We start from the raw sequence: 20,005 nt of genomic DNA on the forward strand, positions 1-20,005 counted from the left end.
TATGATAATAACCTCAATGTTCCCTTTCAAGCACGAAATGTAACCATTACCGTATGGGTGAGTGTACCAATGCTGTTGCAAGGGCAAGACTGAAGGACTGGAATGCTACAAGAATAAGGCAAAGCTACCTTGTGTGTTACTATTCGGAACCCCAGTAACAAGTAGCTAGGCGAAAAAACTGAAGTAGAGTTTCACCTCTATGCCTGTGTTGTAAGGGTCAACTGGGAAGCTGCCTTTAACGCTAGTTCCAAAGCCAGGGTTTTGAGGATCCGTGACATTGTCTGTAGAACCTAGTGAATGTATGGGGAGTAGCACACACCGCTGCATTGCAAATGTATTTGACAGATGCACCCTGGAATAAAGCCCACGAAGTTGCCATGGTGGAATGGGCAGTGAGCTTTTCTGGAGGGAGCAAGATGGCCAGCTCATATGCAGTCTTGACTGTTTACTATCCATTTGGACAGCCGCTGCTTAGACCGGGCTTAACCATGGAACCTGGCCTCATAGCAGACAGAAAATTGTTCGACTGCCTCCAACTTTTTGTCCTGTCAATGTAGTACGCCAGGGCCTGAACCAGGCAGAGCATATGGAGCTGTCGTTCTGTCAGACTGGAAAGGAGGTGGATGGAAAGCATCCAATGCCACCGACTGGTTGACATGGAACGCAGAGATAGTCTTCGGCAAAAACGCAGGATTGGTACGGAGCGTGACCTTCGTCTTGGCCTCTGTAAAAATTAAGCAGGCTTATCCAAGACGTCGAGTTAGCCACAAGTGCACATGAGCCATGGCATTAACATGCATAAACATAACTCACACATTTACAGTATTTACAAGTTTATTTTTAGGTAAATGTCTTTATGAAAACGGTTGAAAGAACTGCTGTGAATGAATCAATTACAGTATACAGTACTGTACACTCGGTACAACAAATAAGAATAAAATAACTACAGCATTTTTTACAAAAACAATCCAACCAAAAATTGTGAACAAATTGTTGACTACTTTTAGTCTAATTTGACGGCTTAAACAACAAAAGTTAACAAAATGTAAATTACACAGAATTAACTCTTAACAAAAACAATAATAAACTTAGTTTATTAACAAATCAAGCATTGTCGATTGTTTTTCGCATGCAAAAACACACGCTTTGAAAGTTATGCTGACAAGCTTGTTATCCCGAATAACCTGAGCTTTTAAAGACAATTGAATGAGAACTCATTTTTCACTTCTCACTCATTGTGAACTGATACTGTAACCAGCTGCACGTGGTAGTTGTGAATGAATGAGTGAATGAGTGAATGAATGAATGAATGAATGAATGAATGAATGAATACAGTTTCCAGCCAGAGGTCAGTCACGTGAAACGACAGTGTCGAGTTATCCACTAGTCTAATAGTTTTTATCCCTTCGGTAACAGTAAGTGTCGAGTTAAGAGTAAAGCGTGGCGTCAAATTAAGAGGCAGGATGCATATCATATGGAGAAAAATCTGGAACCAAGACTGTCTGTCGAATTAAGCAAAGGTTTCAAGTTATCCACCAGTCGAGTTAACCAAGGCTGACTGTATATACAGATAGAAGCAACAATGTACTTATCTGAACAAAGCTCTCCGATCATGTCAGTCTTGAAAGGAAAAATGGTGCCGAGATCTTTAGGAGGTAAAACACCCATACGGCAATGGTTACATTTCGTACTTGAAAAAGGAACTGAAGTCCAAAGACATGCTATAATTTTCCTCCAGGCAACTTCATGGTACAGTATATGCAACAGATGTTGGAGAATCAGATACCACAAAAGAAACACCTTTCATTGTTACAAAACACAAGAAAGCTATAAAATCTACTTAATTTCATTATGTACCTTTACAGCAGAAATAACTCATGCTTCAATACTTGAACCAGGAGTCAAGCAGTAAACCAGGCAACCCACAGCTTGAGCTCCAGCAGCTCTGTTTTGCAGCAATAGGCTAGCAGGTTACTGACAATTAACTGTAAACACGACACAGCTCACTAATCACCATTACTGCACGGAACACTGTTGAACACAAATTGAGTAAACTTACTTTAACATACCATTTACTGGCAAAATACTACAACAGACGTAAGAACAGTATTTATTTTAAAAGTTTAAATTCAGATCTACTGCGGCGGGGTTTGCATATTATTTCCAGGACAAGTAGTGAAAGGAGGGACACAACAACCACCAATTTACATTAAAAAAAAAAAACACAACATAGCACAATTGTCATATTTACTCTTCTTTATTTTAAACCTACAACTGCATCGGGAATGAGAGTACTGTAGATTTGCCAACGTACAGTGCACACAACGAAAACGAATACCAAGCTTACTTTAGAAAGAATTCAGTCAATAACCCTAAAAAAATGTGAGGAATGCGTACTGGCTTTTGAAGTGTGACAACTCTTTCTCAAAACACAGCTCTAAATACCGCGCCACACCGACAGGCACTCGTAAAAACCTCCGTGTAAATCAGTAACAACACACCAGTGCCAATTCTGCCAAACCATCTCCCTGCCAACAAACCCCATATGTCAGAGTGGGAAAGGGGGTGGGATAAACTGCACACAGCACTATCACAGCTGTAGTTTTGTTAGATAATTATTCACACTTAAATCCCAAACTGTCCCAATTGCTAAATTAAAAAAAATAAACCGGAATTTCATTACAAAAAAATGAAGGAATGGTTAAATCTGCCTGAAATGCAAAATGCACAGGCTCTTTACCAAAACCTTTATTGGAAATGAAAAGGGGAAAAAAGAAGTAAAACCGCAAGACACACACCACAAAAAAAAAAACACCAACAACGACTTCAGGGTTTATGGTTGTGTTTCATTAAATATAAATGTCATCCAAAGGCAACAGACATAAATCAAAGACTTGAACTCATTAACATCATTCTTTCTTGAAGCACAAGATGTCCCACAAAGCCATTCTAATACACTGCAAAGGAAAACACATGTTAAATTATTGTCAGCTTAGTGCTTACTAGACCCAGTCTGCATTTACTCTAGATGACACACACATGGATAAACATACTGTACATCTGTGTTTGATAGTAAAAGTATGCATGTTCATTTCCAAAATTAGAGAAAAAGTCAACTAGTTTAACCTCATGCAACACAACCTGCAAACACTTTAGTCCAAAAAAAAAAAAATCAACATATAGCCTAAATAAATACAAATTACACAACATGAAAATATTGGAAAGAGGCTATAATTTAAGCCCTGGACACTGTGCGATGTGATTAATAGTGACACGATTTTTCAGTCGCATCGAGCAGCGTGTTATGCTTTGCGATGTGATTTTACAGGACCGGCCGATCGATCGCAAAGTTTAAAACAGGTTTAATATTTTGTGATGCGATTCCCTCGCATCAGGCAGTGTGTCACACCCACTCGCAAGTCTCAAAGTCATCAACCAACGAATTCACCGCGTTCAGTCATAAGACTGGAGACAGACATGCATGTATTCTCTCTCTTAATACCGTATGTATGTATGTATGTATGTATGTATGTATGTATGTATGTATGTATGTATGTATGTATGTATGTATGTATGTATGTATGTATGTATGTATGTATGTATGTATGTATGTATGTATGTATGTATGTATGTATGTATGTATGTATGTATGTGAGACGCACACACACACAGTATTCCATTGGTTTGTATATAATGTCAGTGCAGATATCTTTTGAAAACAAGCCTTGACAGCCCCATAAACACTGTCCTTTTTAACTAGTCTATTTGCAAGGCAATTTTTGCAGGGGGGAGCACCTAATACACTGGTGCGACGTATGAGCTGGTGTGTCTAATATTAAACTACTGTACCAGTGCCACAATGGGATTACTACAGCCATGGTTATGTCTCACTTAACTTTCAACAACCCGATTTATTTGTTCCAGATCTATGGCTTTCAGGTCATGTTGCTAGGTAAAAACACAAAACCACTGTTCTAACTAAGTTTGAATTTCTTACTCTCAATAACTTTAGTCATTTTTTTATGTTAAAATGCAAGCTTTCTGACTCTTGACTGACCTCTCAAACGTCACAGCTATACTGCTTCACTTACTGTTAACACAATGGTTGTCAGTCTTTATGAATGTCCTTATTCACACCATCATGAGCCACTGATTTGTCAACATTCAAACTGAACCCGCCCCTGGGATCCGTACCAAACAGCTATTGGTTAGAAAGCTGAGTAGTAAACTTTTCAAGTCTTCCATTCTTTTTAACTGCATCTGGTTATTAAATGGTGCACCGTTTAGCTTATTTTTATTTATTTTTTTTGCTTTTTAATTGATGAAGCAGCACTGTTTAATACTTTTCTTTTAAATTCAAATTAATACAACAAATTTGTAAAGTCAATGCAGCGGGAACTATTGTCTAAGTATGGCTTTGAAAATAAATGTTCAGTAAAGTGAAGATGATATGTTCTTGAACTTGTTTGGGTACTTGATAAGCTAAAATAAAATAGGTTAATACAGATGTGATGTGCGATGTATAACTTGATTTTACGCTGTTAATTACTTTTAATTTTGAAAAACAAATAGTTTCTAGCAGTTTAACTAAAAACAAAAAACACTAAAATTTTGGGTTGTGTTATAGAAGGTTTGTTTGCTAGCCAGGCTTTCGAAGATTGTTTTAAACCTTCGAAGGTTCGTCAGGCACCATTCACGCACTGTTTTTTGGGGGGGGGTTTTCCCTCTGTTAACAAAAACCGTTTGACAATGTGTGCATACTATAAATCACACATTAAATGTCACTCACATCTGAAATTCAATCTTTTGATTCGTATAATGCATATTACTTAAAACAATTTTTATGGTGCTGCTGTCATGTATGGAGCAGGGTATAGTATCCAAAGCACTGGGGGGGTACCTATAGCGGTTGTAGTGCTTCAGTAAAATATGTACTGAATACCTAGTGTACAAGACAGCGTAAGAGAAGTGCTATGGTATAATATGTTTGAAACACATAATATACGCCAACACTAATAATTTCAATTAAAAAAACTGAGCACCGTCCGCCTCTCCCCCTCCAACTCGCGTTATCCCGAGGCAAACCTTTTTCTCCATTCGCCTTCGATAGCAAAGCGTTGTAAAGCTTAAGCTGTATTGAAACAAATGTCTCGAAACCCCTCTGCTGTTTGGGATTTTTTTGTTAACTGCCCAGACGACCAAAAAGTTAAATGCAAACTGTGGAAGCGACTGTTGATGTATCATGGAGGCACAACCAATCTCTTATTATTATCATAGTAGTAAAATGTGACTGACTGATAACCTGTTTGGAACAGTGACTGTTAACTTAAGTTTGTGCTTGCCCCCTCACCGTCCCACAAAAACACACAGAAATGTATTATAACTTAGGATTTTACTTGAATTAATTAAACAAAGAACACAATCAATTAGTGACTAATAATAATAATAATATGATTCATTAAATCATATAAAGATGTAATTCAGTCCAAACATACTTGTCATATGTCATGCACAAAAATTTAATGTATTAGTGTTTTAATTAAATTATACCAAATCTCATTTTTATTCACAATGAAGGGAAAACATAATACATGTTTTCATTATAAGCATTAAGGCGACACAGTATGTTCGCTGGTATGGAGACAAAGGTAATGTAATAGTATTGTTGCATTAATTTAAATATGTTTGTTACTGTGTGTGACTGAGGGCTTGTGAACTAAAAGGATATGTGTACTCTGTATATATGTTTGCTTTGAGGTTTAGAGTTAGGCTTTTTTTTATTTATTAATTTTTATTTGTATGTGCGAGACTTCTGCAGTTTAGAATTCAGGACCTTGCGCGAGTCCCTAGAAATCTACGGGATTTTTTCTAGCAACAGAACGTTGTGACAAAAGAAAAAAAAAAGTACTTGTCCGATGGGCAAAGTAGAATGGTAAAACTTCTTGTCCCTCACACAAATCTTGTGGTCCGGGGCATCCGGTGATATGAATTGCTCTCCCCTGCATCTCCAGCGGAATACAGAATTTAAAAAATACTTAACGTTTAAAAAGGACACCAATTCCAATATTCTACTGTAGAAAATAGACTTGTGAATTTCTATAGGAACAGTCAGATACAGCGAAAAAAAAAAAACTGTTTCTGGGGGAGCATCCCACTGAGAAAAGCTTGGTCCTTAAAAGGGTTAAAGCCTGTCGTCCAGGCTTTACTGTGAAACTGACTAACCAGGGAGGGTGTGAGCACATTCTACTGGACTGAAGAATAATGGCACGGGAGTTTAACTATGAAAACACAAGAGTAAACAAACAAGTAAAAAAGATTAACCTGTCGTGAGACATGTCATGTTAATACAAAATGCATTTAATTAACTGTCCTAATAACACATCCACAGACTTCAGCAGTATAAAGGCAGCACATGACCTTAAGGTTAACATTTATAGTGCAGTGTTGTATACTTTGCAACACTGAAAATTATTCACACGTGTTTCACTATCCTGACACCTTCAATTACAAACTTTAACAAATGGCTTAGAGGAAGTGAAAAAGGACAAAGATCATGTGCGATGGACATCCAATGATTTACAGTTCTGTTAGTCTCACATTACAGTACCATCAAATAAAATGACTATCAGTTACTTATTTAAAAAGAAATATGCTACCACACACAACTTGTCCAAGGGACAAAATGCTACAAAAAATCTACTTGCCCCCTCCCCGTCGCACAAAAAACACACAAAAAAAGTATAACATAACTTGTAGGATTTTGGTTTTAACAGTGAACACGCACCAGTGGATCTAGCCTTGTTGTTTGACTGGTTCACTAAATTCTTCAAGATACACAAAAGGTTCCCTGTGACCCCATTTCACCTCCAAGTTATGACAGTTTGGAACAAATTTGCTAGCAAACTTAAGTAACATACTAAGAGTGCAACTATAATAAGCAATACTTGGAGTTATTCAAATATAAAAATAGCTTCAGCCAGTCCCCCCCCCCCCCATTATTTCTCCAAGCTGAATTCAGCTCCTGATCTACAGGTGTTTTAGTTGTTGCATCACATATACAAAATCAGTGCCAACTATTACTAGGGCTACTGATTTTCCACGATCGCGGAATCACGGAATTAGGCATTGGGAACAGAACTGGCATTTTGAAAATGGAATTCTGCTAAAAACTAAAAAAAACAAAAAAAAAAAAACAACCTTATTCGCCTATAAAAAAAATAATTGATTGCTTTGAAAACTACACTACCCAGAAGCCCGGCAATTACGCTTGTATAAAACGTTTTTGGATGTTTATTTGGATCATTGGATAACAAGAAAACGGGTGGTTTTGTGGGCGTTACGCCGATGGACTGTCTGTTGTGGCGCTGCTTGTGTGCTGTGCGAGTCGAGATGTTTAGAAAAGCAGCTAGCCGTTTTGTGAGAGTTCTGTGGAATAATTTTGGAGTTGTATATACAGAAAAGTGAATAATACTTGGGGGGGGGGGGGGGGGGGGGGGGCATCGTTAACACCTTGATTAAAAAAAACTTAGTTGAATTTATATATTAATTAATTTAGTTAGTTAGTTAGTGCAAATCCGTTACTCCGTCACCCGCTCAACACAAGGAAACGGCACGGTGGCTGAGGTAAAACCTTTAGTTTTATAACTTATTTCTAATGCATCACTAACTCCTTAATAATACGTACTCGAGTGATTTTTAGTTTTTTGCTATAACATGTATGTGACATATTAATAGTATAACAGCATTTTACAGCAAAATTATTTCCCTGCACTACTCATTGAAAAATAAAATAAATACACACATTGCCATGAGATTTACAGTCCATTATATAGAGATTCTGTACAAGCATTTCATTTATATCATTATAAACATATGTCAATCTTCACGTTTTAATAGTATCTCAAAATTGATGGAGTGTGCATGTCCAATAAATAACGAATATGGCTTCTGTTCAAATCTCGTAAAAAAAAATAAGTTCATGTATTAAGAAAGCAGTATCAGTTATTTACAAAAAACGTAAATACCGTAAGCTTAAAAGATTACAGTCAGTGTATTGCCAGAGGCTCTCTTGGCAGCCATTTCTGGGTTTCTTTGTAACCAATAGAAGATCAGCTCTTCCCACAGCTAGCCAATCAGAAGTGATAGGGGTGGGATGTAAAAACTTCTAAAAATGTTTGTGTGTAGGTGCTAGACGTTCCGCAATTCATTTTTCAAAAGCTTGCATGTCTGTCTCGAAATATACCCGGAGTGTCTTTCTAGCAACAGAACAAACATAGGAAAAATAAATAAACTATTTAACCAAACAAGCAAAGTATAATGGCAAAACTGGTTGTCCCTCACACAAATCTTGTTGTCCTGGGCGTTAGGCGATATGAATTGCACACCCCTGTACCTGAATTTGAGCTGGCTTTGTTAGCTGGCAGTCAGCTTTTTGCCTTGCATTGTAAAAATAAATCTAATTTGATGAAAAAGTTCATTTTTGATGGACCACATATGTAACATATGTAATGGACCACATACAGTGCCTTGCGAAAGTATTCGGCCCCCTTGAACTTTGCGACCTTTTACCACATTTCAGGCTTCAAACATAAAGATATGAAACTAATTTTTTGTGAAGAATCAACAACAAGTGGGACACAATCATGAAGTGGAACGAAATTTATTGGATATTTCAAACTTTTTTAACAAATAAAAAACTGAAAAATTGGGCGTGCAAAATTATTCAGCCCCTTTACTTTCAGTGCAGCAAACTCTCTCCAGAAGTTCAGTGAGGATCTCTGAATGATCCAATGTTGACCTAAATGACTAATGATGATAAATAGAATCCACCTGTGTGTAATCAAGTCTCCGTATAAATTCACCTGCACTGTGATAGTCTCAGAGGTCCGTTTAAAGCGCAGAGAGCATCATGAAGAACAAGGAACACACCAGGCAGGTCCGAGATACTGTTGTGGAGAAGTTTAAAGGCGGATTTGGATACAAAAAGATTTCCCAAGCTTTAAACATCCCAAGGAGCACTGTGCAAGCGATAATATTGAAATGGAAGGAGTATCAGACCACTGCAAATCTACCAAGACCTGGCCGTCCCTCTAAACTTTCAGCTCATACAAGGAGAAGACTGATCATGATCACTCTGGATGAACTGCAGAGATCTACAGCTGAGGTGGGAGACTCTGTCCATAGGACAACAATCAGTCGTATACTGCACAAATCTGGCCTTTATGGAAGAGTGGCAAGGAGAAAGCCATTTCTTAAAGATATCCATAAAAAGTGTCGTTTACAGTTTGCCACAAGCCACCTGGGAGACACACCAAACATGTGGAAGAAGGTGCTCTGGTCAGATGAAACCAAAATCGAACTTTTTGGCAACAATGCAAAACGTTATGTTTGGCGTAAAAGCAACACAGCTCATCACCCTGAACACACCATCCCCACTGTCAAACATGGTGGTGGCAGCATCATGGTTTGGGCCTGCTTTTCTTCAGCAGGGACAGGGAAGATGGTTAAAATTGATGGGAAGATGGATGGAGCCAAATACAGGACCATTCTGGAAGAAAACCTGATGGAGTCTGCAAAAGACCTGAGACTGGGACGGAGATTTGTCTTCCAACAAGACAATGATCCAAAACATAAAGCAAAATCTACAATGGAATGGTTCACAAATAAACATATCCAGGTGTTAGAATGGCCAAGTCAAAGTCCAGACCTGAATCCAATCGAGAATCTGTGGAAAGAACTGAAAACTGCTGTTCACAAATGCTCTCCATCCAACCTCACTGAGCTCGAGCTGTTTTGCAAGGAGGAATGTCTCTCGATGTGCAAAAATGATAGAGACATACCCCAAGCGACTTACAGCTGTAATCGCAGCAAAAGGTGGCGCTAAAAAGTATTAACTTAAGGGGGCTGAATAATTTTGCACGCCCAATTTTTCAGTTTTTTATTTGTTAAAAAAGTTTGAAATATCCAATAAATTTCGTTCCACTTCATGATTGTGTCCCACTTGTTGTTGATTCTTCACAAAAAATTACAGTTTCATATCTTTATGTTTGAAGCCTGAAATGTGGCAAAAGGTCGCAAAGTTCAAGGGGGCCGAATACTTTCGCAAGGCACTGTATGTAACTTGACAGAGAATCTTATAATAAAGCTGTGTATCAAATACGAAGAAAATAACTGCCTGCTGTCTCAATCAGGCAGAATGCTAAAAAGGTCACAAAACCTCAATCTGGCTTCCATATTCAGTCTGAGGGGTTTGATTACCTAATGAACTTCCATAGCACTGAAAACATGAAGTCTGCATGAGCAGTCAAAGCAGCAGCCTGCGATATCAAAAACATTCTCCCGTTACAGACATGCTTAATTAAAAAAACAAAAAGAACAAACACAAAACACAAACACAAGGAGGCTTTGAGGTTGAATTCATTATTTGAACATAAGAGCAAGCAATGACATTAATCACTTTCCCCAGATGCTACTTTAACTTGCATTTCATTCTCGCACGGTTTCAGGATGCAATGAATGAATACGTACCTGAAAGGCAGACACAGGCATGAAATTTGCAAAGGATTTAAAACACTTTGTGTGACCCGAGACAGGCAAGCATTCATTACTTTAACAAAATATTTTTTTTTGTAAATGCATTATCTAAATGAATGTTATTAAATTACATACTTCCTTTTGTTCATATTACATCTTCTGGCTTTTACAGTGTATGCAAGACATACATACATGATTACAGGAAAGCATGTCAGAGAGACAGAAAATTCATATGTTATGAGCCCTTTTAAGAGACCACCTGTGCTAAGAGGCCACTATTAGACTGTCCCTTGAGTGGTCTCTTAATACAGGTTTGACATATATATTACACACACACACAAAATGTTTAGTACACAGCACATTTCCTGCTTAAGGCACTGCCCAGCTAAAAAAACAGATTGAGGTTACAACTCAGTCAACAGATTTGTCGGTGTGCTCACCTGAGAGCTCTTGAGAGACCCAGTTTAAGGCAGATGCAAATCCCCAAATGTTTATAATAAAATTAACACTTAAACCAGAAGGGGGGGGGACGGGGGGACGGACATTTGTGGAACCAAGATATCCCTCAATTGCTATGTTATGAAAGCTGCATCTCCGACATGTAGTCTATTCTGTATAGAGGAACTGTATAGCCCAGCCAAAACCCACTTTCAGACAATAGCTATAAAAACTTAAAAAACACATCTGACAAACTGTGATAAGGGCTAATGGGTGATATTTGTAACTGCAGAAATTGCATGGGGCTTAATTCACAAAGCATTAATCCATGAGTTAGCCTACATTAAGAAAGTCTTTACGAATAAAATAAATGTATTACTTAAACTTTCCAGGACTGTTTATAAAAATAAAATAAAAAGCTATGACAAACAAACAGTGTTTTTGTAACTAGCTACAGAAACAGACACTAACCTTCAAGAATATTTTAATTTCATGCCTTGTCACTACCTTCTGTTGCTAGCCAGGAGAACAGCCAACAGCACTTTCAATTTAAGAAACGTAATTTGGGAGTCCATAGTGACTCGGAGGTACTTAGAGGCACATGTTATTGAAGCAATGTTGTCAATTCTGTGCACCTATACAATTACACAGCCTATGACTGGCTACATACTTTTACTGCTATAGATTTATGCCAATTGTTATTTGCATTAATAACGTTGTTCAAACAGACATAGTCATAAGACATTGAAAGAAAAGAAAGTATAATAAACACCAATTTTCTTCACTGGTCATTTTACAAGCCTACTCATCCCATATATATAATCCACTTGTGTTTTATATGGCTACTTTGGTGCAGTACAGTAGTTACTATAGAATCTTATACTTTAGAATTACTATAGAATCTTAAACTGCAACTACTCACAATCCTGACACCATCCAAGTACTTGTTCAATTTGCCTCTTTTCCAGAATCCAATAGGTACTTAAAGCTCTATTTTCCTCGCATAACAAATAAACTGGGATGGAAATAAGACTTTGATCCATTTCTGGTTTTACCACAAGCTTAATCACACACCTGAGCTTGTCACTGTGGCTAATCAAGCTCATATTAAAACCTGGAATGGGTGAAACTGCTATGCAATGGGAGTTTTATTTCCAGCCCTGAATAAATGTTACTAATTTGGTTCTATATCAGGATAAAAAGTATCACATACTGTATTTCTATATGAGGGTCCGTCTCTGCACATCTCATTGGTACTGCAGCTTGTGCAAGCTTTGAACCAGACAGTTAATTTTTCAGTGATTAGTGATTACTTGAAAGATGCTGGACAGTAAATGATTGCTACTATGGTTGTTCATGCTACCTGCTTCCTGAAATGCCAATAACTAAAAATCACTTTTACTACATGGAGAAATCATTTCCCAATGCAAATAGACCAGATATTGACAGTATGTCCAAGTTCACACAACAGTAACATGCAAAATGAAAGAGCAACATGACAGGTTATAAAATATTTCAACTATTAAGAACTCAGGATAACCATTTCTTGGATTCTTTAATCTGCTCTGATGTAATGAACATAAAACTGAGGAGGAAAAGGATTACTCTCACGTTTTACCACAAAGGGGGGTTTAAAGTAAATTTACGTACTAATCCCTATCTTAAGATATAAAATAGCTTTCTTTTTATAGTTACACCTAGTAACGTTATTTTGCCCAGTTGAGGAAATGTGCACAAAATTAGATTTATCTGCAAAAGACTCAAAGCCTGTTTGCAAATACATGCGGTATCCTACATAACAAATAATCATAGGCAATGTTCTGCTACAGTAGTACTTCATTAGAAACACCCTCAGATAGCAACATGTTCATGCCACGCCTCTGACTGTAGGTGGACTGGTCTGACATGAGTTACGACTCCTGCGATGAAAACCTTCCTATATAAAAGCCTCCTGTAAAGTTAAATACTATGAATGTGGCAACATGCCAAATTCCATAGTGCCTGAGACTAACATGTCAAAAAGGGTTACTTCATCTAGATGGCAGCACAGAACACTGCGCATGTTAGACAAAGCTGTTTGATTTGCTGAGCTTAGCCCCTCAAGGATCAATATCCACATGCAAAGCTGCCCAATAGGCAGACATAGATCACTTATTTCAATGTTTACATTCACTAACACTTAACTTAAAGATTCTTATCCATTCCACAAACGTGTTGACGTCAGTAAAATGAAATTCTATTTTAAAAAGCAGAATATGCAGCAGGTGGACAAATCCTGTCAATTGACATGACGCACCAAAAACACCTGCAATTGTGTTCATTTTGCTCATTTGATGAAGAAACATCACTGAGCTTGCTACCAGACTTCCGTTCATTATACAGTTCAAAAACATTATGTTCAGGTGTATATTCCATGATTTTTCTATTTATTTGTTTTAACCAGTGGCTGCAATAACTCACCTGTGGAAGTCTTGTTTTTAAGAATCCCCTTGTAGACAATCTAAAAGATACACAGTACAATGCTCCCTTGTTACTTCACCATCTGACATAATACAAAATCATGAAATATGGGACAGAGAATTAGTAATGGGTCTTTACATGGCAAAGTATAGTATAAATGTACTGTCAACATAACAACTGTGCAATTATAATGGCCCAATGACTTATCAAATTGTAGAATAAAGGAGGGAGAACTGTGCTAAGCACTGATAATAAGATATCAATTCCCAACTGGCTAATAAAAATAGTAATTTGCAATTATTCTTTGACAACTAGGAAAACCTGAAAATCAAATGCCATATACATTTTCTAGAATATGGAAATGTAAGAACATCACACCATGGTGCCAAATGGCGAGACAATTTGCAGTAACTGCTGTGTAGGGGGTGGCTGGCTGACATTGGATAATTTTGGATAGGGATATTTAAATGTCACATTCCTGCTTGCTTTGATAATCTAAACTCTGAAAAATAAATAATTCAGGTTTATGAGCATGACTAAAAAGACGGTACAACATCTATGCAAGTTAGATCTGCGAGATGCATTAGACCTTTATGTTCTCTCTGCGAGATGAATTAGGCGCTTGTGTTTTCCCATCTTTCTGGTTCACTTGGAATAGTTTCAGTACAGTTTCAGATTTATGTGACAGCTACAGTTAACTGATCTCCCACAATCCTTGGTAACCAGATTTATATTCAGGGCTGGCATCCCATATATAGTTTAGAACCACAGTGGCATTCTAGCTCCACCAAGCTAGCTGCGCTGACTGATTTTAGTTGCAGTTTGCCCAACGTAACCTATAGCAGCTAGAATGACTTGTTACACCTAGCATAGTCCATCACACGCTACTGCAAATGTAAACCAACAAAAGTTCTTGCATTTGCACTGTATTGAAACTGAATTTTACTAAATTAGTTTGCATTGCTACAGTGCGCATGCAAAACACAAACCAATTGATATGAAAATATTTTTATGACCCATGCTCATTCGTAATAGAACAGATAACATGCACCTTGCGTCTGCTCAAAACACACAGAAATGCTTCATTGAGAATCTATACGGCATCAGTCTTTTAGGTTAAATCTTAATGCTGCCTTCAATGTGATGGCTTTTTTTAAACCTTTTCAGTTGACCAAAATTAGAAACCACAGCAGGTCGCGATATTTCACCTCTGAAAAGTGGGTACGCTAGTATTCGTTTGCGTTCCCATTACCCAGACACCAAGGATGCTGCATGGCTCTTACACCATCAGCATTTTCTTTTCATGGCATAAGAAACCTTGATACGGTAAAATGAGCCTGTACATGCAGAAGGGAAATAAAGGGAATTAATGTACTACTTTGTGCTACCAGACACATTTCTTGTGTCGTATTTGTGTCTCTCCAGAATCTCAAAACCCATGATAAAAAATGCTACCTTACAAACACCTTGTGGTCAAGAACTACACAGGCCGTTCACCCCAGAAGGTGGCAGAGGTGTCAGTATAGAGCCATAGTATCATTGCTGACACATTACTAATGATATACACAATCTGTACTTCACCATGAATCCACAACAAATACCTTGTCCATGTTAAAAAACCCATCATACAAAACCAGTGCACACACATACAGAGGGCAGCAGTGTGGAGTAGTGGTTAGGGCTCTGGACTCAACCGGAGGGTCATGGGTTCAATCCCAGGTGGGGGACGCTGCTGCTGTACCCTTGAGCAAGGTACTTTACCTAGATTGCTCCAGTAAAAAAAAAAAAAAACTGTATAAATGGGTAATTGTATGTAAAAATAAAGTGCTCTCTTGTAACAATTTTAAGACTCACTGGATAAGGGTGTCTGCTAAGAAATAAATAAATAAATAATAATAATAATAATAATAATAATAATAATAATAATAATAATAATACAGTATCTTAAAGGTTCCAGATTCGAAGTTCTGCCTCACCAACGAGTCACCTACGTCTACAAATGTTTTCACAACAAAACAATCATAAAAGAGCTTCTAGAAGAGACTATTTAGCAATAATTTGGCTTTGGGGAATTTCCTGTTAAAGACAGATTTTGAAAAAATGCCAAGGCATTTGGTTGTTCACAACCTTTATGGCATCGTATCTACTCCTATTACGGAAAGCAATAGTCCCACACAACTCAGTGAAATGCAACAAATGTGATCATGGAAACATGTACAGCAAAAAGCACTGCTGTATAAGAATCTGGTAAAAATCGGGTAAAGTCTATTTAACTGTGTCAGGAATTACAAACCCATTACAATCCAAAGAATGTACATTCACAACGCAAGTCTGCAAAAGAGAGGATTGGAGCAAACTTTCTTTTCCATCTTCAAAAGCCATAATCAAAGGATTTGCAGCAATAGTACAGACATGAATACAATTCATTGGTGTGCAACTCCAGCTGAATTACACCTGTAAAAGAACGGAACCAGATGATTACTTTTTTTTTCGTTTCTTTATACACTTTGCTGCAAAGAAGCAACCTTTGAGATGATCCTTCCTATTGTTGAAAAAACAGACTATTACATGTCTACTGTACTGCATCGTACGCGTTACACCTATGAGATATGATACAGGACATACTGCATGTGTTCCTCTACTACATCCATTTTTTTAAATGTAACTAGATGTATGAAAAAGACTTGTAAGTAAAAATATTAGCCTACAATAATAACTATGTGCATATGTTGTCAGTTTTTGCTTCTGCAGCTTACAAAAAACAAAACAAGGGGTGTGGAGTTTAAATGTAAACCCGACACTTCAGCTTAGTTTACTGCTAAAAGTTTAAAATGAACTGAAATGTTGCACATGGTCCATAGCGAGCAGAGCTTTTTTTATTTTATTTAATATGGGACCTTAAAATGAAAAGACCAAAATATTTGTTATTTAATATCTAAAACTACAGTATGCATCTACTGTACTTTAAGACAGCAGTCAGGTTCCGTCTTGGATTTTATCCATATAGAAGGCTTAACTCGTCATATGCACAATGCTCCCTGCATTTATCCCTTAAATATGAATTGCTTATGTTTCTTGTGCAGAGTGCTTAAGTTTTTACTGCAGCTCTGGACTTGGAGCAAAACTGACCTTGTTCTACAGAATATCCCGGTGCAGCAAATGTGTGGGTTTTAGAGGTTTCCTCATCCAGCAACATTCGGTTTTGCACCATTTTGTGTTAATGAACTTCCATACAACTTGGGTTTTGCTGGTGGTAACCATGGTAACTGCCTGGCACATCAACATTGCTTGTTTTGGGGTTTTTTTCGTGTAGGTAATGGGTAGTTTATTTATTTTTTATTTTTTTTACCTCTGCTGCCTACAGGCGCTAGTCACAATGCAAAAAAATAAAATTAGGCTATTTTTTCCACCATCTTTTAGAATATCTACTTCATATGCCTGTAACATATAATGTTGTCAAAAGTTGTTATTTTGATTTTTTTTTTTTTCTAACCAGGGGACTTATCTTCTCAGAGGCCAAATATAAGTAGAACATTTCTCACTGTGTTGTGATGCTTGCACTCCATGTCTGCCTGTACATTACCTGCTCTGAGGTTAAACCAAGCATTAGGCTACAGCCTTCTTTGCTGTCACCAGCTCTAAACATTCATCACTCAGAACATAACTAAACATTTTGTATGTCAGGCTTCTGTTTTTATTTTATATCAAACAATCGATGAACAATTTATGGGATCCTGTTCTAATTTGTCACCTAGAACTTGCCAAACTGGTGCAAATTAGAATACATGTGAAAACAATTGCAATATTGTCAGTGGGCCAGGGTAAGCATGTTTTCATTTTTATTGCGGTTGTAATACACGAATAAGTGGGCACTGATTGTTGGCTCTTTAACTACAATCCAAACTGAGGCGGCAGAGCTTGCTTTCTGTGTGAATTCTACTTAACTTGAATACATGACTATGACTTACTCGCCGACATACTTAAGCATGCAGAGTATCTATAACAACGTTAAAAGGTATGGCCACAAAAGCATATATCGTCATTATCATCGTAACATTTTACAAGCCAGTATGAATAGATGTAAATATATTGCATAAATGGGCTCAATTCATCTTGATTTTCAGATGTTAATATATATATATATATTAGATTTGCCACATTTTGGATCGCAGGGTCTAAGATTTGAGATGGTTTAAAAACAGGCTGGCTAAAATAGACAATACCGGTTTGAATGTTATGCAAAATCAAATACAGCAAAACAGGAAGACCAATATGCTTGACTCGACGACATTCAACATAAGATAGCCACACTGGATGTTAAATAACACGTTGATTACGAGTCGAAATATAACTCCTTACAGTAATTTAGCAAAGATTATCATTTTCAGCATTCAATATGTTGTATGATAAATCTGCACATGAGGTTACAATAAAACAATTACAAACAAAAATAATAAATTAAAAAAAACTATCGCCTGTGATACATATATGACATCATGTTGAACGTGAAACCAAACCCGAAAATAAGTTTACATTTAAAATTACAAAATGAGTCTACCAGCAGTTTTCAAGCATTCTCGGTCCTGTAACAATGGTGCCTATGATAGATTAACACAGTTGGCCAATCGACACCCAAACCACGGCCTGGTCATTAAAAAAAAAAAAAAAAAAAAAAAAAAAACCACACACACACACACATTAGGAATAAGACGTTTGTTTCGGGTTTTTTTTTTCAGCAATAAAATTAAAAAATAATAATAATAATAAAAAAATACAACGATCACTCTCGTATGTCGGCGCAATAAACATTTACAGGTTATCTTTTTCGGTTTGAGTGTTTGTCAGATCCCTTTAACCAAGCACCACTAACCCAACTGCGCAGCAATCATACGTTACACTGCTAACTAGGATACCATTAAAACAAATGACTGTTAGAGAGAGGGGGTACCAACACAAGTTAGTAACGATTTAACACTTCACCCCATAGAGGGAGAAAAACAACAAGCTACAAACCTGCGTAATTCAGGTTTTTTAAATCCACTAAAACGCACAATATTTCAGAAGAGTACATCTAATTAAATATATATATATATATATTTCCTGTAACAATACATGTAATCAGGGTGTTTTGCACAGATCATACCTCTAACACTGTGCCCAGATCAGCAGGGATTAGGGCAAATAAAAGCAAACAAAGCGCGGCCTGGACTATGGGCCACTGTAGGTGAAGCCTCGGGCTTTCCTATCGGTGGCTAGCTGACTTGCACGGCACTCAGACCCCCCCACGCCCGTTTCCAATGCAGGCCCACTGGGGTTCTGTGTTACAATAAACTTTGGGGACACCTCTTTCTAACATACCACCTTTTGTTAGCCGTATAAAAATGTCTTTCCTTACCTCTTTCTCCGTTGTTCCTCTCTGGCTGTACCGGGCGCGGCCTCGACACTCGCCTGGGTCTTCTGTTGGCTGCTCTGACGGAGTTCATTTGGGGAGTTTATTATTTTTAAGAAAAAATGTGAACTCTTCCCTCTAATCTTCCAGAATTATTTTTTACTAACAAACCAATAAATACAATTCCTCTAACCTCGTGACGTGAAATCCCTACCTCATACGCCCATGAATTGTTATTTTTTGGTGTTATTTATATTTTTCTTAAAGATCCCCCGTACTCCTCTCTGTAAGCTCCGTTTCTCTCTGGCAGGAGGAGCCATTGACTCTGGGGGAGACATACACACACAAAAAAATTCACACGGGAAGACTGTCAGCCAATCGCCGTCTGTGTTTCATAGTTCTGAGTGTGACGGCAAATAGGAATGCCTCTTTTAAAATGAATAGTGGGGTTCTGACTGAGATACGAGAAAGTGGAAATAAAAATCCAATACACAAATAGTGTTGACTATTGGGGTTGGGTGTATTCGATGGCCCTTTTAGGCAAATTAGGCTACCTTAATCTGCGTTGCCACTTTCTAAAACTGGAGACGCGACTCTAAAGCCACACTTCTCCAGTCAGTAGTACGTACAAGTTCATTTAGGGACTGGACATACCAATCAAAAGCAAACAGTCCTTGCTCTTGCACAGAAACAGAAACACAATGGGGAATTCTTGCCAAAAAGTAATGTAGTTGATAGAGAATTTGGCCTTCCTTTAAACAAAGGAAAGCGTTGTGCATCACAGTTAGGGGTAGAGGAGCTCTAATTGTAGAGGAGGCTGTGTGGTCCAGTGGTTAAAGACAAGCACTTGTAACCAGGAGGTCCCCGGTTCAAATCCCACTTCAACCACTGACTCATTGTGTGACCCTGAGTAAGTCACTTAACCTCCTTGTGCTCCGTCTTTCGGGTGAGACGTAATTGGAAGTGACTCTGCAGCTGATGCATAGTTCACACACCCTAGTCTCTGTAAATCACCCTGGATAAAGGCGTCTGCTAAATAATCTAATAATATATATATATATATATATATATATATATATATATATATATATATATATATATATTAATAATAACATAACACGTTTATGGCTTGGTATTGGGGTCGGAATTTGAATTAAGACACAGCTGTGGTTTATATATACACTG

At 37.5% G+C, this 20,005-nt stretch overlaps 1 protein-coding gene across 2 annotated transcripts in view; it reads right to left on the minus strand.

Annotated features, from left to right (window-relative positions):
• The window catches only part of LOC117411127 (F-box only protein 11), a 40,243-nt gene extending 21,059 nt beyond the window's left edge, over nucleotides 1-19,184 (minus strand). The window contains exon 1 of one of the 2 annotated variants that reach the window (XR_009328824.1): nucleotides 18,827-19,184. Coding sequence is in view for 1 of the 2 variants with exons in the window: in XM_034018295.3 (XP_033874186.1) it covers nucleotides 18,827-18,914 (88 nt within the window). In the remaining variant the exon portion in view is untranslated. The remainder of the gene's footprint in view (nucleotides 1-18,826) is intronic. The other variant, XM_034018295.3, reaches the window with a different exon arrangement.
• Nucleotides 19,185-20,005: the final 821 nt, after the last annotated feature.

Source organism: Acipenser ruthenus, chromosome 6 (assembly GCF_902713425.1).
Source record: "Acipenser ruthenus chromosome 6, fAciRut3.2 maternal haplotype, whole genome shotgun sequence".
Taxonomy (NCBI): Eukaryota; Metazoa; Chordata; class Actinopteri; order Acipenseriformes; family Acipenseridae; genus Acipenser; species Acipenser ruthenus.